The sequence below is a fragment of the Cyprinus carpio genome, chromosome A9, assembly GCF_018340385.1.
Source record: "Cyprinus carpio isolate SPL01 chromosome A9, ASM1834038v1, whole genome shotgun sequence".
NCBI classification, from domain to species: Eukaryota; Metazoa; Chordata; class Actinopteri; order Cypriniformes; family Cyprinidae; genus Cyprinus; species Cyprinus carpio.
Genome location: NC_056580.1, coordinates 28,768,849 through 28,791,183, shown reverse-complemented (window position 1 = coordinate 28,791,183; position 22,335 = coordinate 28,768,849). Strand labels below are relative to the sequence as shown.

General features: G+C 32.3%; 1 protein-coding gene across 4 annotated transcripts in view; it reads right to left on the bottom strand.

The window, feature by feature from the left end:
- LOC109045011 (FERM and PDZ domain-containing protein 4-like) overlaps positions 1–22,335 on the bottom strand; it is a 65,040-nt gene that overhangs the window by 13,565 nt on the left and 29,140 nt on the right. For 2 of the 4 annotated variants that reach the window (XM_042764376.1, XM_042764378.1), the window contains exons 2-10: positions 19,320–19,439; positions 5,867–6,027; positions 5,070–5,172; positions 4,746–4,821; positions 3,816–3,920; positions 3,168–3,275; positions 2,147–2,278; positions 1,884–2,003; positions 1,003–1,139 (exon numbers count right to left, since the gene is read on the bottom strand). In XM_042764376.1, the coding sequence (XP_042620310.1) occupies positions 1,003–1,139; positions 1,884–2,003; positions 2,147–2,278; positions 3,168–3,275; positions 3,816–3,920; positions 4,746–4,821; positions 5,070–5,172; positions 5,867–6,027; positions 19,320–19,439 (1,062 nt within the window). Of the gene's footprint in view, positions 1–1,002; positions 1,140–1,883; positions 2,004–2,146; positions 2,279–3,167; positions 3,276–3,815; positions 3,921–4,745; positions 4,822–5,069; positions 5,173–5,866; positions 6,028–17,438; positions 17,544–19,319; positions 19,440–22,335 lie in introns of those variants that run through there. The other 2 variants (XM_042764377.1, XM_042764379.1) reach the window with 2 other exon arrangements.

Below are 22,335 nucleotides of genomic sequence, written 5' to 3'. Positions count from 1 at the left end.
AGAAAAAAATTCATATTTAATTGAATGTGTTACTCAGTGTTATTTTATTATTGAGATACTATCATAGTTTTAATATTTTGAATGCATTTTTTTTTTTTATATAGTTTTAATTTTAGTTAAAGTTTTAGTAATTTTGTTGTGTTTGTCATTTTTAGTAGTATTTGTTTTTTATGTCTGCATAGTTTTTATTAATTTTTATTTAGTTATTATATTTCAGTACAGGTTAAACTTAATTAAGTTTATTGGCTTTGGCAACTAGCTGAAATACATTTTAATTTTATTTCAGTTATTTTAGTATTGAGATATAATTTTTATTAATATTTTGAATCGGTTTTCATTTTTATATTTATATATAGTTTTCATTTTAATTTTAGTAGAAGTTTTAGTAATTTAATTGTGTTTTTGTCCTTTCTAGTAGTATTTGTATTTATTTTAAATATGTCTATATAGTTTTTATTCATATTTATTTCAGTTTTAGTTTTAATCATTTTAGTATTTCAAGTAAAACTAAATTAAATTAAGCAATGTTGTCGTATTTTTAGCTGAAATATGAATGAAAATGAAAATTATATTTTTAAGTTTTAGATTCAGATTTAGTCTAAATTAATAATATCCCTGTTACTTGACCTTTGTACTTATTTGTGAAATTTACCAGTGATTTCTGAGTGAAAATATTTTATTTTTATTTAAGTTGATGACTATTTATACAGTTAATCACCACAAAAAACAAACAAACAAACAGAAAGCACTGTAGAAGTAGCTAATATGAAACAAAGTAATTTTAAGTGCTTGACAAACAAAAATTTTTGAAATGCCTGTTACTGCATATTGACCTTCATTTTTGTCCTTTTTGGAGTTTGAGTCATTGTGCAGAAAAAAAAGAAAAAAAAGCTGCATGAAGGCTCTTATAAAAACTTTTGTGCGTATTTGTTTTTGGAACAACATGAAGGCAAGTATAAAAACATTTTTAATTTTGTTACTCCATGACCGCTGCACACTCACTCAATGTACTTCAGTGAGACTTTCTGTGTTTGTTTGGTGCTGAGCGTCAGGATGTACATCTGGAGAGCAGCCAGGCGAAGCGCTGTGTCGTATTTGAGCTCAGAGCCGAAGCGCTCCTGCACCACGTCCTTACAGCTCTGCAAACCAGAATAAACACACAGCGTGAACTAGCAGGTGACAAACTGAAAGGAACAGTTCATCCAAAAATGAAAACTGGCTGAAAATGACCTCCTTAGACCATCTAAGATTAGAATGAGTTTGTTTCTTCATCAGGTTTGGAGAAATGTAGCATTGCATCAGTGTCTCTGCAGTGAATGGGTGCCGTCAGACTGAGAGTCCAAACAGCTGATAAAATATCCAGCATTAAGACGTTTTTAACTTCAAACTTGTTTCTGGCTAAAATATGAGTCCATAATCCATAATAACTCTTCCTGCAGTGAAAAAGTGCATCTCCTGTTGTCTCTCACATCAAAATCCAGACACATATTTATTTAGAGCTGTTGAAACGGTGCTTGATCTGTGCAGATTTCTCTCCTGATTCAGACCAGAACACTTTTCACTGCAGGAAGTGTTATTATGGACTCATATTTTAGTTAAAAACGTCTTAATGCTGGATTTGTTTCATCTTTTGTCTTCTCCAGATGTTCACTGATGGACTGGAGTGCTGTGGATTATTGTGGATTATTGTGATGTTTTTATCAGCTGTTTGGACTCTCATTCTGACGGCACCCATTCACTGCAGAGCATCCATTGCTGAGACACTGATGCAGTGCTACATTTCTCCAAATCTGATGAAGAATCAGGATCTTTTTTTCTGAGGAAGAGAATGGGAAGCATCCGGTGTTCAGTATTAAAAGACTAAATTTCAGAAGATGTGTTACCTGAACGTAGAGGTAATCGAACGCAACAGCGTCTCTCCTGAGAAGATCCACCGGATCTTTTGGAAGGAAACTGATGCGGAAAAAGCATTTCATCTTATGTGAGCCTGGCCTTTGCGTCACCTAAAAAGCAATCATTCATTAATGCATTTCTCTGTTTATTCTCTCATTATATTTAACTGCTTGAAGCGTCAACATCATTTCTTTTTTCTGTGGCACTCAGATTCAGTAGCGGCTCAGAAACATCATTCACCAGCACAACAAACCTGCGTTAGCATCTCCTGCTCGTGCAGAAGCATTAGCTTTGTTGCAGATCCTTCCATCTTGTGCTCCAGCATCAGAGAGAAGTGCTCAATGCTTTTAATAGACAGCTTCTCTTGCAGGGTCAGAATAACATCCTTTCAAACAGAAGAACATCTAGTTATTCATCTTCAACACCAACAACACCTGACATGCTAGCGTCATTAGAAAGGGCCTAACAAATGAACAAACACCTTTTATTAACATACATATATATATATATATATATATATATATATATATATATATACACACACACATACACACACACACACACAGTTTGTTACTAATTACAAATTGTAGTTATTAATAATCAATTATCTTACCCAGTTTAGTTAATGTATTCCTATTTTTTGATTACTTTATTACATTGATTTAAATGGGATTATTGCGTGTATATATATATATATATTTCTTTTTTTTTGGGGGGGGGGGGGGGTCACCAAGGCTGCATTTATTTGATCAAAAATACAGTAAATTTTTTTAAATATTATTACAATTTAAAATAACTGGTTTCTATTTTAATATATAGTAAACTGTAATTTATTTCTGTGATGCACAGCTGTATTTTCAGCATCATTACTCCAGTCTTCAGTGTCACATGATCTTCAGAAATCATTCTAATATGATGATTTGCTGCTCAAGAAACATTTCTGATTATTATCAATGTTGAACACAGTTGTGCTGCACAATATTTCTGTGGAAACTGTGATACATTTTATTTTTTCAGGATTCACAGATGAATATAAAGTTCAAAAGAATAGCATTTATTTGAAATAGAAATCTTTTATAACATTATAAATGTCTTAATTGTCACTTTTGGTCAATTTAATGCATCCTTCATGAATAACAGAATAATAAAAAAAAAATAATAATAATAATTGCTTGCTACCATTCATTTTATTACACCATATATACTGTACGCAGAGTATTTTTGCTGATATGGAGCATCAGAAGTGATATGTAAATACTGCAATGCTGAAATACCTTAATGGAGGTGTTGCAGTCGAACCTAAAGGACTTAGTTTGTCCGTTTTCCAGATACACCTTCAAGACGTTTGGCATGAAGAGCAGAGAATTATCCTTCACGCTCTCCTGCGGATGAAAACACTCCGTCATGTTTCTAATATCTCCTGAATAATCACAGCTAAAGCGGCTTCTATCCGTTCACTGATCTGTCAGTGAGTCACATCCCTGTGATGATATCAGCACGAAACACATGCGACTGCATATTTATAATCATTAACCTCTTGTTGTGCCAGTAATTAAGACATACAGTATGAATGAACACTGATTTATGTAACGTGCATCTTCAAAATCTTTCATCACGATGCAAAAATTTGCTTTAGAGCTAAAATCACTTTCCGGCTGACGACATCAATCCTCTTATTCTAATCACAGGACTTCATTCTGGTGCATAACGTCCACTTTTCACAATCCAATCAATCTCAGATGATTATAATCAAAACCCTGAAGTGTTCCTCACTGAATATCCAGTGTTAGATTATGCAAGTAAAATTGGTTGCGAAAGACAGTTTAGATCTTTATACTTAAAATAAAAAACACTTTGAAACAGCTGTGAATACTGTGATGCATGACATGCTTTTTAAGCAGAACGTGACATTTTTCACTTACAGGCATTTGTCCGTTAATAATGACTTCTTCAGCAAAGCGCACTTTGACCGGATTGGATTTCAACTTGGCCTTTTTAGCTGCACTGATGAAGGCGGATTTGGGCGACTTGATTGGAATAACAGAGGAACAAACAGGAAAAATGAGTGAAATATCAATGCTATCAAGTCATTATCTTCTGCCTAAGAGCTGAGCCAGAAACAATAATAAGCAGATCCAGATGGAATCCACAGCAGGGTTATAAGCGTCAACTAAAACTAAAAGCGTAAAAAATTATTTTTGTTCCTTGCAAAAAAGTACATGAAATATAATATTAGAAAAACCTTAAACGAAACAAAAATGAGAAATGGCGTCTTAGCAACTAACTTAAATAAGCTGAAGTACTAAAGTAATTCAAACTAATAAATAAAAATAAATAAAACTAAATAAGCATTAAAAATAACTAATAAAAATGACAAAAACACACAACAAAATTAAACAAAAACGGTGCCCTGGCAACTAGATGAAATAAAATATGTATTCAAATTATTAAAACTAATAAATAAAAAGGAATAACAAATATATTAACATAAAAAAAGACAAAAACACAACAAAACTAAATAAAAATGGTGCCCTGGCAACTATAGCTGAAATAAAATAAGTATTAAAATTATTACAACTAATAAATAACAGTGAATATAAAAACTATATAAACTAATTAAAAAATTACTAAAACTTTAAGTAAATTAAAGTGAAAACAGAAAATATTCCACATATCAACAAAAAAATATTGTATAGTATATCACTGATAAGAAATCAACATGAAATAACTAAAATAACACTGATCTGCAGACTTCTTAATTAGTGTTGTCTGTGGACTTCTAAAGAATTTAACCACAGTGTTATTGGTTGATAACTGCATCATCAAATTAGCCAAAGTGCTGACAAACTTACATGCAAAACATAGTCAGTGTGTTGACTTACAGGGTACGGCTGCACCACGGTCAGGACGATGGACTCCTTACAACTTCTGCAAAAAATAATGAAAGATGAGGATAAGAAAGTGAAATTCTCGAGATTGAATCAGGGTTAGTTTGGGAAACCCTGATCTAATACAATGATATTTGACTCTTTTTGGGACTACAGTCTGTGCTGAGCAATGAAGACTCTCTCTGTACTCTCTCTGAAACTGCTGGTCTGTCAGCATGCGGTGACTTCAGCTGAATAACACGAGAAGTAGATGAAGAACGACAGTAACAGGTTGATTGAGTTCAGTACCTGACCAGATCAATGACTCGTTCCCGTGGAGCCGAACTCACGGCCTCCTCATTTATCATCACTATCTCGTCTCCTGGGATCAGCTTCCCTTCTGAAGGCCCTCCTGCACATTCATCACAAACACACATCACATTTGTGTTTATTTTATATTAATTTTTCTAAAAGATTAAATTCTAACAAAAGGCATCATGATAAAACACTTTTTATTTGGCCATAAAGTTTCCTCTCATCAGCGTTTCTGGTCTTTACACAATATAATACATTTTTTAACACTAACACTTAATAACACTTTTACTCATCAAGGACCCATTAAACTGATCAAAAGTGACAGAGGCAGGCATTTATAAAGTTACAAAAATTACAAAATAAATGCTTTTCTTTTGAACTTTCTATTCATCAAAGTATCCTGAAAAATAAAATGTATCACATTTTCCACAAAAAATGTAGCAGCACAACTGCTTTTAACATTGATAATAATCAGAAATGTTTCTTTTGCAGCGTATCATCTTATTAGAATGATTTCTGAAGATCATGTGACTTTGAAGTGAATCTGAAACCTGACTCTGTGACTCAGATTTGATCACAGGAATAAATTACATTTTACAAAATATTCACAAAGAAAACAGCTGTTTGAAATTGTAATAATATTTCACATTTTTCACTGTATGTTTGATCAAATAAATGCAGCTTTGGTGAGCAGAAGAGACTTCTTTCATAAACTCATGTTGCATGAAATGACTTAAATGTATGAATAAATGCAGAAGAACTGGTTTAAACATCTCAGTTTGCTGGGATACCTGGAGTAACCGATCGAACCACCACTGGTTTCTCGCTGCCCGCCACGAAGCCAAAGCCGAGCACCGGGTCACGTCTCATTTCCACCTTTCGCGGTGCAGGAGGGACGAACTTATCCACATCCACACGCACTTCCTCCAAAGAACTTGACTGTGAAAGATGACTGAAAGACAGAGGAGGATAAAGATCACATTAGTTCAATGTTAACGTGAACTCAAAACTGACTTGACTTTTTTATATTACTGAGATTTCTAATATGTAGTGATTGTTGGTTTTATATTATTTTTTGTTTTGGTTTAGTAATTTATTTGAAAATTATACTCTCTCTCTCTCTCTCTCTCTCTTTCTCTCTCTCTCTCTCTCTCTCTCTCTATATATATATATATAAAGTTTGCATATGTCCTTTTGTTGAGTATCGTTATTTGATCCACACTATACGGTAGATTAAAATGGGAAATCATCTGAATTAATGGCAGTAAATTATGGAGTGCCACATGGATCTGTCTTAGGCCCTCTGCTATTTTCAATAAACATGTTGCCCTTTGGTATTATTATCAGAAACTATGGGATTAGTTTTCATTGTTATGTTGACCATACTCAAGCTATATATTTCAACCATATAGATCATCAGGCTTTTATGGCTCATATAATCTGATATAGTGAGAATATGGAGGGAACAAATCAGCTCAAATTTATTCAGAGACTCAAACAGAGCAAAAATATGCAATTTGGTGCAGATGTTGATATTTATATGGGCATAAAGTGATGAAATCACACTTGCTTTTCTCAGATGTCCAGATTGCATAACTCTGATTGACCTCTTTCATAACAGCAACATCTGAGACATGAGGTTTACATTTTCACATTGTGGATCTGAATGCAATAAAAACTGTGGAAATGATCAGCCTCCGCGGGAACATCGATGCTGCGGCTGTCACAGTTCTCAAGGCTCCCGGGAACCGTAATTTAGTGGGAGGAGAACAATGACTTTCTAGTACAAAAGGTTGACAGTAGAAAGTGCTACAAGTGAAGGAACTGCTGCAAATGTTGATGACCTGGTTACACACTGTAATCATTCAAAACTGCTGGCTGGTACAGTTGAGTCACCGCATACTTTAACACGCCACGTCATCTGTGAAGAGAAGAACTGCATGCAAAGGCACAGGTTTCATTCGAGAATGGGGAGATGCTGTTAAAACCTTCCTGTCTGAACACTCTCATATTTATGAGTACAGCTGAAGGATAAATGGTAATAAAATTGATAGCGACAAAGTTATTATATTTTATAGTCATAGAATGGGTCTAAAACAGTGGGAATGTGTATAATATTAACAGTAAAAATAATTTTGTAGTCAAACTGAATGTTTTTTTTTTATTATTTTACAATATGTTAGTATTGATGCAATATATTTCTTATTTTGTTTAATATTTTTATTTAATAATAACAGAAAAAATCATATTTTATAGTCATGAACTGGGTCAAAACAGTGGAAATGTGTAAAATATTCACAGTAAAAATTATATTTAATTGTCAAATTCAGTTGGGTTTTTATTTTAGAGTACAGTACTATTGCTTATTTTGTTTATTATTTTAATTTTATCACAGTAAGAATCATATCTTAGCAATATTAATAACAGTAAAAATAATTTTATAGTCATACTGAGTGTGTTAAGAACAGTAGGAATGTGTGTAATATTCACAGTAAAATTAATATTTTTTTATTTTACAGTACATTAGTATTATTAAAATATATATCTTATTTATTTTTAATAATAACAGTAAAAATCATTTTAGTCAAATTAAATGTTTTTTTACAATAATTTTGCTGTAATATATTTTTTATTTGAATTTAATAATAATCACAGTATGAATCATTTTATAGTCATTGTTTTTTTTCCATTTTACAGTTCATTAGTATTATTGCCATATATATATATATATATATATATATATATATATATATATATATATATATATATATATATATATATATATATGTATGGCATATGGCAATATGGGAGTATATGGCAATAAGACAGACACCATTCAGACATATGCAAAATCACTCTCAATCATTCTAGAATTAAGTTTTTTTTGTTGTAGTTATTTTATTTATTTATTTATTTATGTATTTTTTTTTTTACAGCTATATCTATTGAAGTCATCTGGTGAAAAACCAAAAAATCCTGTATTTTGTCATATTGCAAAACATTTAGCAGAAAAACTAAATATTGCAATATCAGTTTTTCCCTACTCATGAGTCATGAGATAAAACGTAACTTTAGAAAACTTAACAGACAATAAAAACACATTAAAATCATCACACAATACGGTCCACAAAATCATAGCGAACATATTGTGAACATTCAACATATCGCCATTAAGTCCTATTAATAAATGGTCCCTATTGTACTTCAGTATTTAATTTTGCCTTTAATTCATGTTTGAATGATTTCAGAAGGATATTAATTTTTGCTGAAAATTACGACAGGAGCAATCACAGTTAATGTGTGCACATTCTGTGTATTGTTTATGAATAATAGCAATAAAGCTTGTTTGGAAACACTAGGCACTGGTTTATGAGATGCAGACTTGTACAAAACTACATTTCTGAGCATCTTCTGTAGGTGAAGTGAAACACACAAAGCATGATTTACACACCTAATGTGTATCTTTACCTCTTCATTTCCTGGCATAACATAAGTGCTAAAAAAGCTTCCTGTCACGGTCTGTCTCTGAACAAAACACAGCCTTTGGTCTTTATGTGGAGCTCAGTGTCCTATTATCTGTGTTTTATCACTCAGCATAAGATTTTATTGTGAATTTAATAGCATTATGTTTCCGCATTCCGCTCAGGTAACCAGCAAATGGCCTTTACATCACATCTTCTCGCATTTCACTAATCTAATCGGTGCTAGTTGCTCAGCTATTGCTCACTCTTTATATCATCTTGCATTTGTTGGTCTGTGAAGCGTTAGCTCTGTGCACGTCGTTAGCTAATTAAAGCCGTGGGCTGGAGGAGGCGGCGAGGAAGAGCCATCATTCTCGAAACATGTTCCAGCGCACCGCGAAGGGCTACAATTAATCTTTCAAGCCATGGCGAGAGGTTGTGCGTGCACTGCATGAGATGATACTCAGTGCAGTTACACACAGGTTTAGCAACAAATCTGTAAAAGGGCCATCAGCTCATGAACGGGTCTTTGTTTGCATAAATCAGTCTGAATAAAATATAAACAAACCCTTCAGTAAAAACCTTAAATACTGTAAATTTCGGTTTATGGCTTATTTAAGCGGGCTTCAAAGATACATATTGTAACTGAAATCTACAGGTGCAAATAGATAAAGTGCAATAAATAAACACTTAAATGTGCATTATCTATGTGTTCTGTCCGATAGTTGAAAAAGACACCATGTTATAGAAGCAAAAACCCTACAAATTGTCCAGTGCATGAAAAAAAAACAATGGTTTTACCTAGAGTTTCTTGCCTTAAACAAAATCTTGACTCTTTTGGGACACAACCCCGCTCTGCATTATTCACATTATTCTATGTTTGTTCGTCTGTCTCAGATGTAAGTGAAACTAAGCAGTGCAAATTGACATTTATACTATTGCAAAGTAAATACTGTCAAACCATCTGACCATAATAAAAAAGTACACCTCGAACACACTGTAAATCTCTCTGGATAAATGCATCCTCCAAATGCATGAATATTAAACGCATTCATGCAGCAACGACTGAATTATCCAGGTTAATGCTGGATGATGGCAGTGAGGTGGGAGATGAGATAAAAATATGAATGGGATTTGTGCCATCACTCAGAGGAGCATGAACACGGCAAGCCCTGAAAAAAACATATGGGATGCAGGAAATGCGTCGCTTTCTCTTTAGCCACGACCAGCTGCTATAGATGGACAGCGTCCCAAAATCTTGAGCGCTGAGGACACTGATGACCAGTGTAATGTGTGCGAATGGGTCCTGCCTTTAAAAGAGTGTTTCATATTGTTAAATTCATCAACCGGTGAAAGAATAACTGGGTTAATATTATATATTAAAACTAAGAGGAAGTCGAAAGTTTGGAATAATAAGGATTTTTTCATGTTTTTTTTTTTTTTTTTTTTTAAATAAGTCTCTTCTGCTCACAAAAGGCTGCATTTATTTAATCAAAAATACAGTAAAAATAAAGAAATATTATTACAATTTAAAATAACTATTTTCTATGTGGATATCTGTTAAACTGTAATTTATTTCTGTGATGTGCAGCTGTATTTTCAGCATCATTACTGCAGTCTTCAGTGTCACATGATCTTCAGAAATCATAATAATATACTGATTTGCTGCTTAGTTATCATTATTAATAATGGTTCTTATTATTATGAATGTTAAAAACATTTTTGCTGATTAAGTTTATATATATATATATATTTATTCCAAACTTTCATCTAGGAGTGTACTGAATTAAAATTGAAATAAAATAAAATAAATAAATAGTGCACACTTAATGAAAAACAACAATAACAACTCAAATTAAATGAAAAGATATAAATACAAAAAGTCATCTGACCTGTGTTTGTGCAGTATCTCAGATCAATGTAACATGGACACAGAAGCGATGCATCCTGTGGCACTGAACAATGGTTGCTTATTTGCAAGACAAAGAAAATTCTGATGATTGCACTGAAAATGTAAATGTTGTCAAGCAAAATCCATTTTAGATCTTAACTATAAAAATGTTTTGTTCAACATTCAACTGAGGGCTAAAACTTAAACCTTAGCTAAAACGTAAAATGCAATAGAAATGAATCCATGCGGTGAAAACTGGAGGGAATAAAACAAAGTTCTGGTGTATGTCAGATGTTAGATGTCTTGTTGTTTCTACCAGTTTGACGGTGTGAATAGAGCACAAATGATCTGTGATGATGATTATCATTATGGTGACTGTCGTTTTATTTGATGCAGCGATGATTCACGCCATTATTCCGTCTTATTCAACTGACTCAATTGAAACATTCACAAGACAAAAGACACACGTCCCGCGCAAGAAGTGAACGGCAGCAGAACAAAAGAGCACATCATGACTAAATGCCAAACGTGCAAAACTCAATCTGAATGCTGCTGCTGCTAAGAGACTATTTTATTATCCGGCATTTCTCCCAGATAACCGGCAGAGAGCAAATCTGATCAGGCACGAGAGGTTTTATAATTGCGTTACGTGAATTATTCGGGTCAAAAGCTCCAGCTAAATGCATCTGGTTAATGGAGTCTCTGTGAAGGTGGACATTACTGCATCTCATCTTACCTGACCAATCAAATTAAGCAGGTGAGTTGACTGTGAGATGCTCTTACAGCTCTTCGAGCCCTCTATCACCTACATAACCAGCACCTTAACTCAAATAAAAGCTCATCTGAAACGCTCTATATAAGCAGCGATCCTGTGCATTACAGGAACAGACTGAAGCACACAGGAAACCAGATGCATAATTGATTTCAATGCAGTTATTGTTAGTTAGAGCCAAGTTAGTTAGAGTTACACTTTACTTAAAGCCTTCATATATAATGCATTATGTAAGTATTTTAATGCATTATAGCATTGTATGATATCATGAATAATTGTGAACACAGTTTTATCTATTCATTGTTACTCTTTTAGAAAAGGTAATGCATTAAAACACATAGCAAACAACTGATTTGTAAATATTATAATGCATTTTTGCTTTGGTTACAATTATGAAAAGATGCATTACAAAGTACTTTATGAAGACTTTTATAATGCATTACGCATGAAGGCTTTAAGAGTTACACAAAACACTCTAAAATAAAACTAAACGTTTTAATACAAAGAGCCAAAAATATCAATCAATATCAAACTTGATTAATGTGATACTTGATTCGAATAATTAAAAAAAGATAATAATAATAACAAAAAAAGTACTTCCATTTTTTTTTACATTTCAACGCAAAAAAAGTAAACAAAAATATAAAAAGTCAAAGTTTTTATTATTATTATTATTATTATTAATTTAAATACATTTTAAAACTGTTTGAACTATGTTTTAAATTAAATTTATTTATATTGTTTTCAAAATTTCAATGCAAACATTAAAAAAAAAAAAGTACATAAAATACAACAAAAATATAAAAATGCTTCAGTGGCATGCTTTTTCATAGTTTCCCCTCCTCTTGTAATATGGAACGATGGATCAAACTTGATTGATCATGGGCCAAAGGTACAAATAATGAAATAAAAATTTAAATACATTTTTTAAATGTTTATTTTTTAAATTACATTTACTTCGATTGCTTGTTCACATTGCAATAAATAAATACATATATAAATAAGTAAACAAACAGATAATAAGCAAGCTTTATTTATTTTCTTTTTTTTCCCCTATTTTCATGATGAACCAAAAATCAAACTTGACTGATCATGGGCCAAAAGTAAATGCTGTATTATGTCCATCTATATCACATTAAAATTTAATAAATTAACATTTTCATTTACATATATTTTAACATATATACCTTAATATTTCAATACAAAAATAACAAAAACAAAAATATAAATGTGCTTTAATGGCATGGGATTTTTCCCTTCCTCTTGTAATACGGCATGCTGAACCAAACCAAAGGTCATCACAGGTCAGCGCTGGCCTGCGGCTGCTGGTTTTGGCATCTCTATACACCTTTCTGAGCACTTTGTGTTGATGCGTTTAAACACTGCCAACACACTCAGCCTACAAGGTTTTGGAGCGGAGCCCGTGTGTCTCTTATGTAAACTGTGGTGTGTTCATTTAATTGGGACTGTAGTGTTCAGTGATAGCAGAAACCCAATGCACAGCCATTTCATTTGCATTTTCCGACTCTAACACCTCGAACAGGGTTTGAAAAATGTCCTACTTAACAAAGACTCCAGAATACGTAAGCGCTCTAATTTCTCTCTAATTATAAATGGTCCGCTGCACTAATAGAGAAGGATTGCAAGATTTAAAGGAGGCGCTGATCCAGCTGGCCCAGATCTGATCTCTCTAGTTACAAAACACACGAAACAAGGGCCAGAATCAGCAGATAATCTCAGTATAAAGGAAATTAAATTCGGGCAAGCACAAGTTATATCTGTGAAGAAAAGAAGGACTTATTTTGTGCAATTACCTATTTCAGCATGCAAAAAACAAAAACTGTGGCCAGTTTGCTTAAATAATGAAAATAATTTGGTGTAGGATTAAATTTTCACTTGCTAGTAATTTCACCATCATTGCAAAGAAATGGCAAATGACATTGGATTATATGTGAAATTTTGAGGTGGAAAGACTGAAATAGTATTTCTTGTAAAAATAAAAAAATACTTCAATAATCTTTATTTACAACTTGGGAAAATCATTTTTTACAATGTCTGCGAGTCTGCAAAATTCTCTTCCGATCTATGTTGGCGTTTTTTGGCAAGAAAAAACTGCAATGAATACCAGATTAAATGGCAAATGTCTAATATCCGTCAACGGAGACTAATAAAAAACACGCTTGCGAATCCAAATTGCATGTGACAAAAATACTACAGTATGTGTGGGATCTCAGATAGCAAACATTAAATCAACATCGAAGCAATAAATCTCGTGGCACTGAAATAAGTCAAGGAATATTATGAAGATTGCACTGAAAATGTAAACGGCGTCATGCAAAATCCATTCCAGATCTTAATTCTGAAAATGAATCGATTGCATAACTATAATTACAAACTTAAACCTATGCTAAAATACTTTAAAAAGAAGAAGAAATATATCTATGAAATGATGAACACTAATAATTTAAACACTTACAAGCAAAACTTTCAACTGCATTATTTGTATGTCATAAAAAACCTTGCTTACCAAAAAGTAAATGTTAAATCAATGTATCTTGTAGCATTGAAAAAACGGTGCTAAAATGCAAATTACTAAATATTAAAAAATATTAGACTAAGGAGACTAAAAAAACATTTAAAAGTGCAAGACACTCAACTGCATGACACAGAAATCCTGCTTACTAAAAACAACAGGTGCGTTTTGTGTGGGATCTCAGATAGCAAACATTAAATCAACAGAAGCAATGCATCTTGTGGTATTGAAAAATGTTGCATAAATATTTTAAAGATTGCACTGAAAATTAAAAGGGTGTCATGCAAAATTCACTGTACATCTTAACTGAATTTTTTTTTTTTTTTTTTTTTTTTAGCTTTCAACTGAAGGTACTAAAAAGCTAAAATATGTAAAATTTTAATGGAAATGTATCTATAAACAAACAATAATCAAGAACAACATTGTAAAAAATGTGTAATTTTTACTGTAAAATATTGTAAAAATGCTCCTGAAAAAAACTGTAAATAAGTTAACAGTAAGTTCCCGTACTATATACAGGGGAAAACTGTAAAAGATCTAACCAGATGTTTCATGTGATTTTACAGTAAGATGCTGTAAATTGTACAATTTTTAGAAGTAAAAAAGAACAAATCCACTTACAGTTTACGGTAAAAAACTGTAAACTGATATTCACAGAATTCCCTGCATGACACTCCACATATGAAAGTATTTTATTAAATTATCATGTTTCTTATTAATTTTGTCATGTTTGTTATCAGTTACGTACATTTGGGGTTTGTGTTACATATTCTGTTGTTTATTGAATGTTTGTGGCATTATTTAAGTGTGAAGTGTGTTACCATGATGGTGTTTTGTGTTTGCAAGAATGCCTTCTATATATTAGTAGCTTGTGGAAAAGCTAATTGTGATGAACCGATTCTTCATATTACTGTCCCTTTGTCGATTTATGTTAAATATACAAAACAGATTTTAATAGCAGTGTGCATTGTTGAATTTACTCGTTTATACTCAAATGTATTTTTTTTTTGTAAATAATAGTTTTATACTGTAACATTTACAATTTGTTCTATAAATGGTTTTACAGTTTTTCTGTATTTTTTACAAAATTAATCTGGCAACCACAGCTGATTTATTTTTTTTTTTATTTTTTTTTTTTTTTTTACAGTGAATCCATAACTGCAACAGACTAAATTTAGCATATTGAAATAAATAATTATGATCAGGAAAAACTATAATAGTTGCCAAAAAATATCTAATATAATTTCAAATGTCAAATATCAGACTAAGGAGACTAATAAATCACATATTCAATCAAATGCATGCCTCAGAAATCCTGCTTACAAACAGTAGTTGCTGCCTGTCAGAGGAAGCACCGGACGGTCTGCTGCTGTGATTTGTGTCCAGGGGACAGCAGTCCTCAGCTCACCCATACGCTGTCTGTCTGTCTGTCTGTGTGTCTGTCTGTCTGTCTGTCTGTCAGACTCACAGCGACATGCTGCAGATCATTCAGCGCTCAGTGCTGCCAGTGCCATTCACAGCTCAGACGACAAACACTCTTCAGATCTCACTCGTCTCGTCCACCGCCAATCACAGATCAGGCCTCTGAAAGCCCCGGGCACAAACACTTGTGCTGAACAGCAGATTTTTTTTATTTTGATGTTGCTTCTATTTTAAGACTAAGAGCCAGCGAGCAAAGAGCGATTCGACTGAGAGAAAGAAAACAAGCTGCTTTGAACAGCAACACAGCATCATATTTAGCAGTGGAAACCTGGGCTTTCTTGAAGGGTTGTCCACTTTATTCAGACTAAAGTCACTTGCATGCTCAACGTATCATAACTATGACGTGTAGGAACATTCTCAGTTAACTGGAGCACCTCAAAAAGGCCCACAAACATGTCTGATCGTCTGTGTATTACCGAACATCGACTAAATGATAGCAAAACTCAACGATTCAAGTGCATGTGTTTATTCCTGTTTTGAAATTGTTTTCATGTTGTCCCTCAAAAATAAATTTAAAAATGTTTTTTTTTAAAAAAAGAGCAGAGTTACTTTTGTTTCCCATCAGCCCCTGAAAATGTTAAAAAGAAAATAGTTATAGTTAAATAGTTATAGTTAACTAATAAAAACTATTTATTTTTTTTGTATTGGAAACAAATAAAAAAAAAAAAAAAGACTTTTATTTATAGTTAAAGTTAAATTAAATGAAAAAAAAAGTTCATTTGGACACTCGCTGAAATAAAATATTTATTTTTTTTTGTATTTTATTTCAGTTAATTTTTATTTTTTGAGAAAGTTCCCAAAGCAACTAGGGCTGCACGATTAATCGCATGCATTTGTCATGCGTGTCTCATCAGTAAAGCCGGTTCCGTGATTAGCGGTAAATGTCTGTCACCTGTTTTCAAACGGGAGCGGCAGTTTATACACAGAGCCGTAGTTCACTGACAAGCTACGCAATATTCTGTTCATAATTGAGATTAATCGCATTCGATTATGAACACGATATTGCGTAGCTTGTCAGTGAACTACGGCTCTGTGTATGAACTCCCGGTGCATTTGAAAACAGGTGACGGATATTTACCGCTAATCACTGAACCAGCTTTACTGATGAGACACGCATGACAAATGCATGCGATTAATCGTGCAGCCCTAAAAGCAACATATCATTTTCATTTAGTTTTACGTGATAACTAAAACTGAAAAAAAAAAAAAAATACAAAAAAAAATACAAAACATAAAAAATACAACAAAATTACACTAAAACATTTTTATCTAAAATGAAAACAGAAAATGCAAAAATAAAAGTCAATAAAAAAACACTAACAGTATCTCAGTGATACTAAAATAATACTTGTACAAGACTAGCTTGTAAACCTACTAGGATTGTTTAACATATAACTATTTCATAATACAATTTCTTTTTATAAACTGAAGCCCTAAAAAGTACACTTAAACCATGCTTAAAATGTTTAAACATGACTGCATTAAATAACGAAATATCAAAAACAATGTTAGCATCTATATGTATCATCAAACATGGACCAAATAATAAAAATTCATAAAAACAAAGTTTTTTTAAAAAAAAGTAATAAAAATTCAGAGCACTGGGCATGGGTTTATTCCTACTCTGTTGTTCATAAAAAAAAATATAAAAAAAAAAATAGAAAAGTACATTTTATTTTACAAAAAGCATATTTATTTGCTATTCATGTTTCTTTTAGATGCAGACCTTTCTAACAAAACATTTCATAAAAGGAGTTTCTTTAGCTTGAAATGATAAAATCAAAAACGAAGACAAAGTGTTGTGAATTGAACTTGTGATACTTTGTGTGTAGTGACATTTTTAAGTGAGACTTTTATCCACATACTTTTGCAGCCACTGTATAATTTTTTTTATATAAAATTAAATGCTTAACAGCACTGCATTGGTTATCATAGTAAGTAATACAGCACTAGTATTCATTTGCGGCAGGCATTACATAGGCACTGAATACATTAATCAAACGTTGTGCAACTAAACTGTCAGATTCAGCCACACTAGTGCACTTATTAGTGCGCCACCCTAAGATTTTCAGCGTCCACCGTTTCCTGGAAGCATCACATGCCGCAGTGAGCAAACACAAACCTGCCGTATATCCAATGAATATTTCAAAAACTTCTTAAATGCTTCGAGTCAACATCAAGAAAATACTTCCATAAAGACGTGAAAGCATAAATTATTACACACCCGAGTATGAAGCTGCATCTCAGCCAAGGAAGCAGACAGACCCACGGGAAGCTCCTGATCACAATATCCCACATCCGATGTGCTTGTGTTCGATTCTTACATAAGTCGCCTGGCCATAGACCCTCACGTGTGACAAACCCCGCCCTCTGTTGACGAGGCGGCTAATTAGAAATCAACAAAAATAAGCTGCTTTCACAGCATGAACAGCTGCATGAGGTGTTCACACAGGACGCAGTCTTGCAGTGAATACAAAGCTAATGTCCAAAATAATCATACAGATCATATAATAATATAGTATAGATACATATTATTAATACATATAATAGATAATGATTAACCTCAGGATGCTCCACTCACTCTAAAACATACACAAAATATTTAAATTGGATAAAAGATTGTTTTACTACTAAAATCTCTACATGAAAATTACAGCATTGCCCATATAAAATATATAGATAAAAGATTCAAAAAAGTGTTCTTATTGTTAACTTAAGCTACAGCTGAAATAGAATTAAACAAATATTAGATGAAACTTAAATGAGAACTAATGTTGCCTTGGTAACTGAGATTAAAAAAACTGCTAAAATTACTAAAATTAAAACTGAAATAAAAATAAAAGATGTATATAAACAAAAAAATACACTTATAAAAATCACAAAGCACATAAAATTACTAAAACTTAAACCAAAATTTAAAAAAATACAAATTTAAAAATAAAAGCCAAATGAAAATATAAATGAACATTATTATAGTATATAAATAATACTAAAATAACACTGACTTTACAATAATGTCACATTTGTGAACATTAGTTAATGCATTAGCTAATATAAACTAACAATGCAACATATACTACAGAAAATTTTTATGTTAGTTAATAAAAATACAATTGTTATGCTAATTTATAATATAAATGAACTAAGATTAATTAATATTGTATTGAGTAATACTGTAATTATTAAATATTGAAGTAGTTCATTGTAAGTTCATCTTATCAAATGAGTCCTTATCATAAAGTATTATCCAAACATTATCCATAAAATAATAATAATAAACCAAATATAAACTTTAAATATAAAAAATGTAAAAAGTTCTCATTATATACGGGAGTATCAACCGTGAACTGACCAAAAAAAATGATAAAAATAAATACACTTTTCATATAAACAATTATAATGTGAAAATTTCACAATGTATACTACATGTGTAGTATCAACACTGTACTACTGACCAAATACTAAAAATTATACAGTATATAAATAAATAATAATCTAAATGAATTAATTAGTAATTATACTACTACTAATAATAATAATAATAATAATAAAGTTTTGTATGTTAACACACAGTGACTTAACCAGATCAAACTAACCTGTCAAACACTGGCCTACGCAACGGCCAAAAGACGTCTATCTAGTGCATGTGAACACAGACCAGCAAGAGCAATACTTGCATCCAAAACAATAATTTTTAGAAGCATATATAATAAGCTCATGTTCCCATAGACAGAAAAGAGCCAAAGCGAGCCCTTCTCACTCCAAACGAAGCAGCTGTGGACTCACGTGTTGCTCTTAGTCTCCTCAGATCTCATTAATCTCACGTCAGTAAAGCAGAAAGAAAAAGCAGCATTAGTATCCTTTACCGGTTCGTCACTTCAGAAGCCTGACGTGCGTTTCTGCATGCAAATGCGCCGTGTGAAGCTTCGCTCGAGTCTCGAGCAGATCAAAGCCACCGTCGCTCTCAAACCGGTGCGGAGTCACCGAGTGCAGTGCGGCGAGGAGGACGGAATCAGTATTCGGGACGCGTGGATGGAGGGAACGTGGCGGGTTACGACACTCAAACATCTGCATTGGGAGGAAGGCTGAATGCAAACACACTTACTTGACGTAGCAGTCGCGGGCCTCTCTAGAGGACGACATCTCCCAGCCATTGGAGGGTCCCTGTGTGGATGGCCAACTCCCGGCGGCCGGCGGCGGACAGCAGGAGGACTTGGTCCTGTGACTGCAAGAAAAACACAAGACGACAGCGGTCAGGAGTCAGAGACGCTGTAAGAGGCAGAAACCGTGTTTAGACTGCGCTTCATACAATACAGACCGTCTCAAAGCAGCTTCACAGCAATAAACAGGAAAATTGATAAAAAATCATCAATTATTAAATGAAATTCACAATAGTTGTCATTATTCAATTCAGCTGAAAAACTGTCAATGTTGCAAAATTGAATCAATTGTGAAAAATTCAATTCGGTTTTAAAGTTACTATTGTATTGTTATCATTCAGCTGAATTCAGTTCAAAAGTTGATTCAATTCAGTTCAATAAATGTCAATGTTGCAAAATTCAATTATGAAACCTATTCAATTCAGTTTTAAAGCAGCTCTACAGAAAATGTCATTATTCAGCTTAATTAGGTTCAACGCTGATTCAGTTCAGTTTAATAACGATGTCAATGTTGTGAAATTCAATTATGAAATGAATTCACAATAGTGGCATTCTTCAGCTCAATTCAGTTCAATAAATGTCAATGTTGCAAAATTCAATCAATCGTGAAACAAATTACAATAATGTGATCTTTCACCTAATTTTGATTCAGTTCCATTCAGTGTCAGCTGCAAAATTCATCAATTATGAAACAAATTCAATTTAAAGCAGTTCTACAGAAGCCAATAATTCAGCTCAACATTGATTCAATAAAGTTCAAAAGGTGTTGGATGTTGCGAAATTTAATCAATTGTGAAACTAATTCACAAGTGTCATAATCCAGCTCAAGTCAGTTCAAAAGCTGATTCAATTCAGTTCAATAACTGTGTCAATGTTGCAAAATTCAACTATGAAGCGAATTCAGAAAAGTGGCATTCTTCTGCTCAATTCAGTTCAATAACTGTCAATGTTGCAAAATTCAATTATGAAACAAATTCAATTCAGTTTTAAAGCAGCTCTACAGAAAATGACATTTTTCAGCTTAATTAGGTTCAAACGCTGATTCAGTTCAGTTTAATAACGGTGTCAATGTTGTGAAATTCAATTATGAAATGAATTCACAATAGTGGCATTCTTCAGCTCAATTCAGGTTCAATAAATGTCAATGTTGCAAAATTCAATCAATCGTGAAACAAATTACAATAATGTGATCTTTCACCTAATTTTGATTCAGTTCCATTCAGTGTCAGCTGCAAAATTCATCAATTATGAAACAAATTCAATTTAAAGCAGCTCTACAGAAGCCAATTATTCAGCTCAACATTGATTCAATTTAGTTCAAAAGGTGTTGGATGTTGCGAAATTTAATCAACTGTGAAACTAATTCACAAGTGTCATAATCCAGCTTAAGTCAGTTCAAAAGATGATTCAATTCAGTTCAATAACTGTGTCAATGTTGCAAAATTCAACTATGAAGCGAATTCAGAAAAGTGGCATTCTTCTGCTCAATTCAGTTCAATAACTGTCAATGTTGCAAAATTCAATTATGAAACAAATTCAATTCAGTTTTAAAGCAGCTCTACAAAAAATGTCATTATTCAGCTTAATTAGGTTCAAACGCTGATTCAGTTCAGTTTAATAACAATGTCAATTTTGCAAAATTCAATTATGAAATGAATTCATAATAGTGGCATTCTTCAAAATTCAATTATACAACAAATTCGATTCAGAATCATAGCAGCTCTACTGAAGACAAGTATCATTATTCAGCTTAATTAGGTTCAAACGCTGATTCAGTTCAGTTTAATAACAATGTCAATTTTGCAAAATTCAATTATGAAATGAATTCATAATAGTGGCATTCTTCAAAATTCAATTATACAACAAATTCGATTCAGAATCATAGCAGCTCTACTGAAGACAAGTATCATTATTCAGCTTAATTCAGTTCAAGTTGATCCAATTCATTCCAATACTAGTGTCAATGTTGCAGAATTCAGCAATTATGAAATGAATCTGCAGTATTGTTATTCAACTCGATTCAGTTCCATGTTGATTAAATTCAGTTCAATAACAGTGTTAATGGCAAAAATGTATCAATTATGAAACAAATACATAATAGAATTAAGATGAATAATAATGCTATCAAAAATGTATTCAATTCAGTTCAAGAAATAGTCAATGTTGTAAAAATTAAATCAAAAAAATTATGAAACTAATTCACAATAGTGTCATTATTCAGCTCAATTCAGTTCAAAAACAGTGTTAATGTTGCAAAGTTCAATTCAGTTTCAGGTCTACAGAAGACAATGGTCATTACTCGGCTCAAGTTAGTTTTAGTTTAATGTTAATTAAATTCAGTTCAGTAACTGTGTAAAGTTCATCAATTATGAACCGAGTTCAATTTAGACTGTAAAGCAGTTTTTAAAAAGACAATAGTGTCATTATTCAGATCAATTCTGTTTAATAACCTTTAACCCCAACGTGATTCATCATAATGTGTTACAGGAAAACATCTCATGACTCAATGTTTTCAGTGTCCTTTGAAAATGAATTAAATATTTGTATTGTAATTTTACAGTTGTGCTGTAAAATAAATTTGTTTATTATTTTACTGTTCTTAAACACAATTTATTTTACACTTAAATATTAATAATAGCACAATAGTAATATTTCATGTTTCATGTAGTATTAATAATGCAATTATTTCATAAGCTTGTTATTGTTGATAATATATTTATACATTATAAATCATCAATAAACTTTGCATTTAAAAAAAATGCAAACTATATCTAATTATTGCTGAATCTATTTACTTTTTAATTCTGAATATGAACTATAATAGCACATAGAGTATATGGAGTTATTAGCCGTAGACTGTGAGCGTCTTTCTCCTCTCTAAAGCTGCAGAATATCAACCGCTAACAGCCTGGACTTCATTTGTGACAGTGATTTAATTATATTAATTATGTAATGCAATCA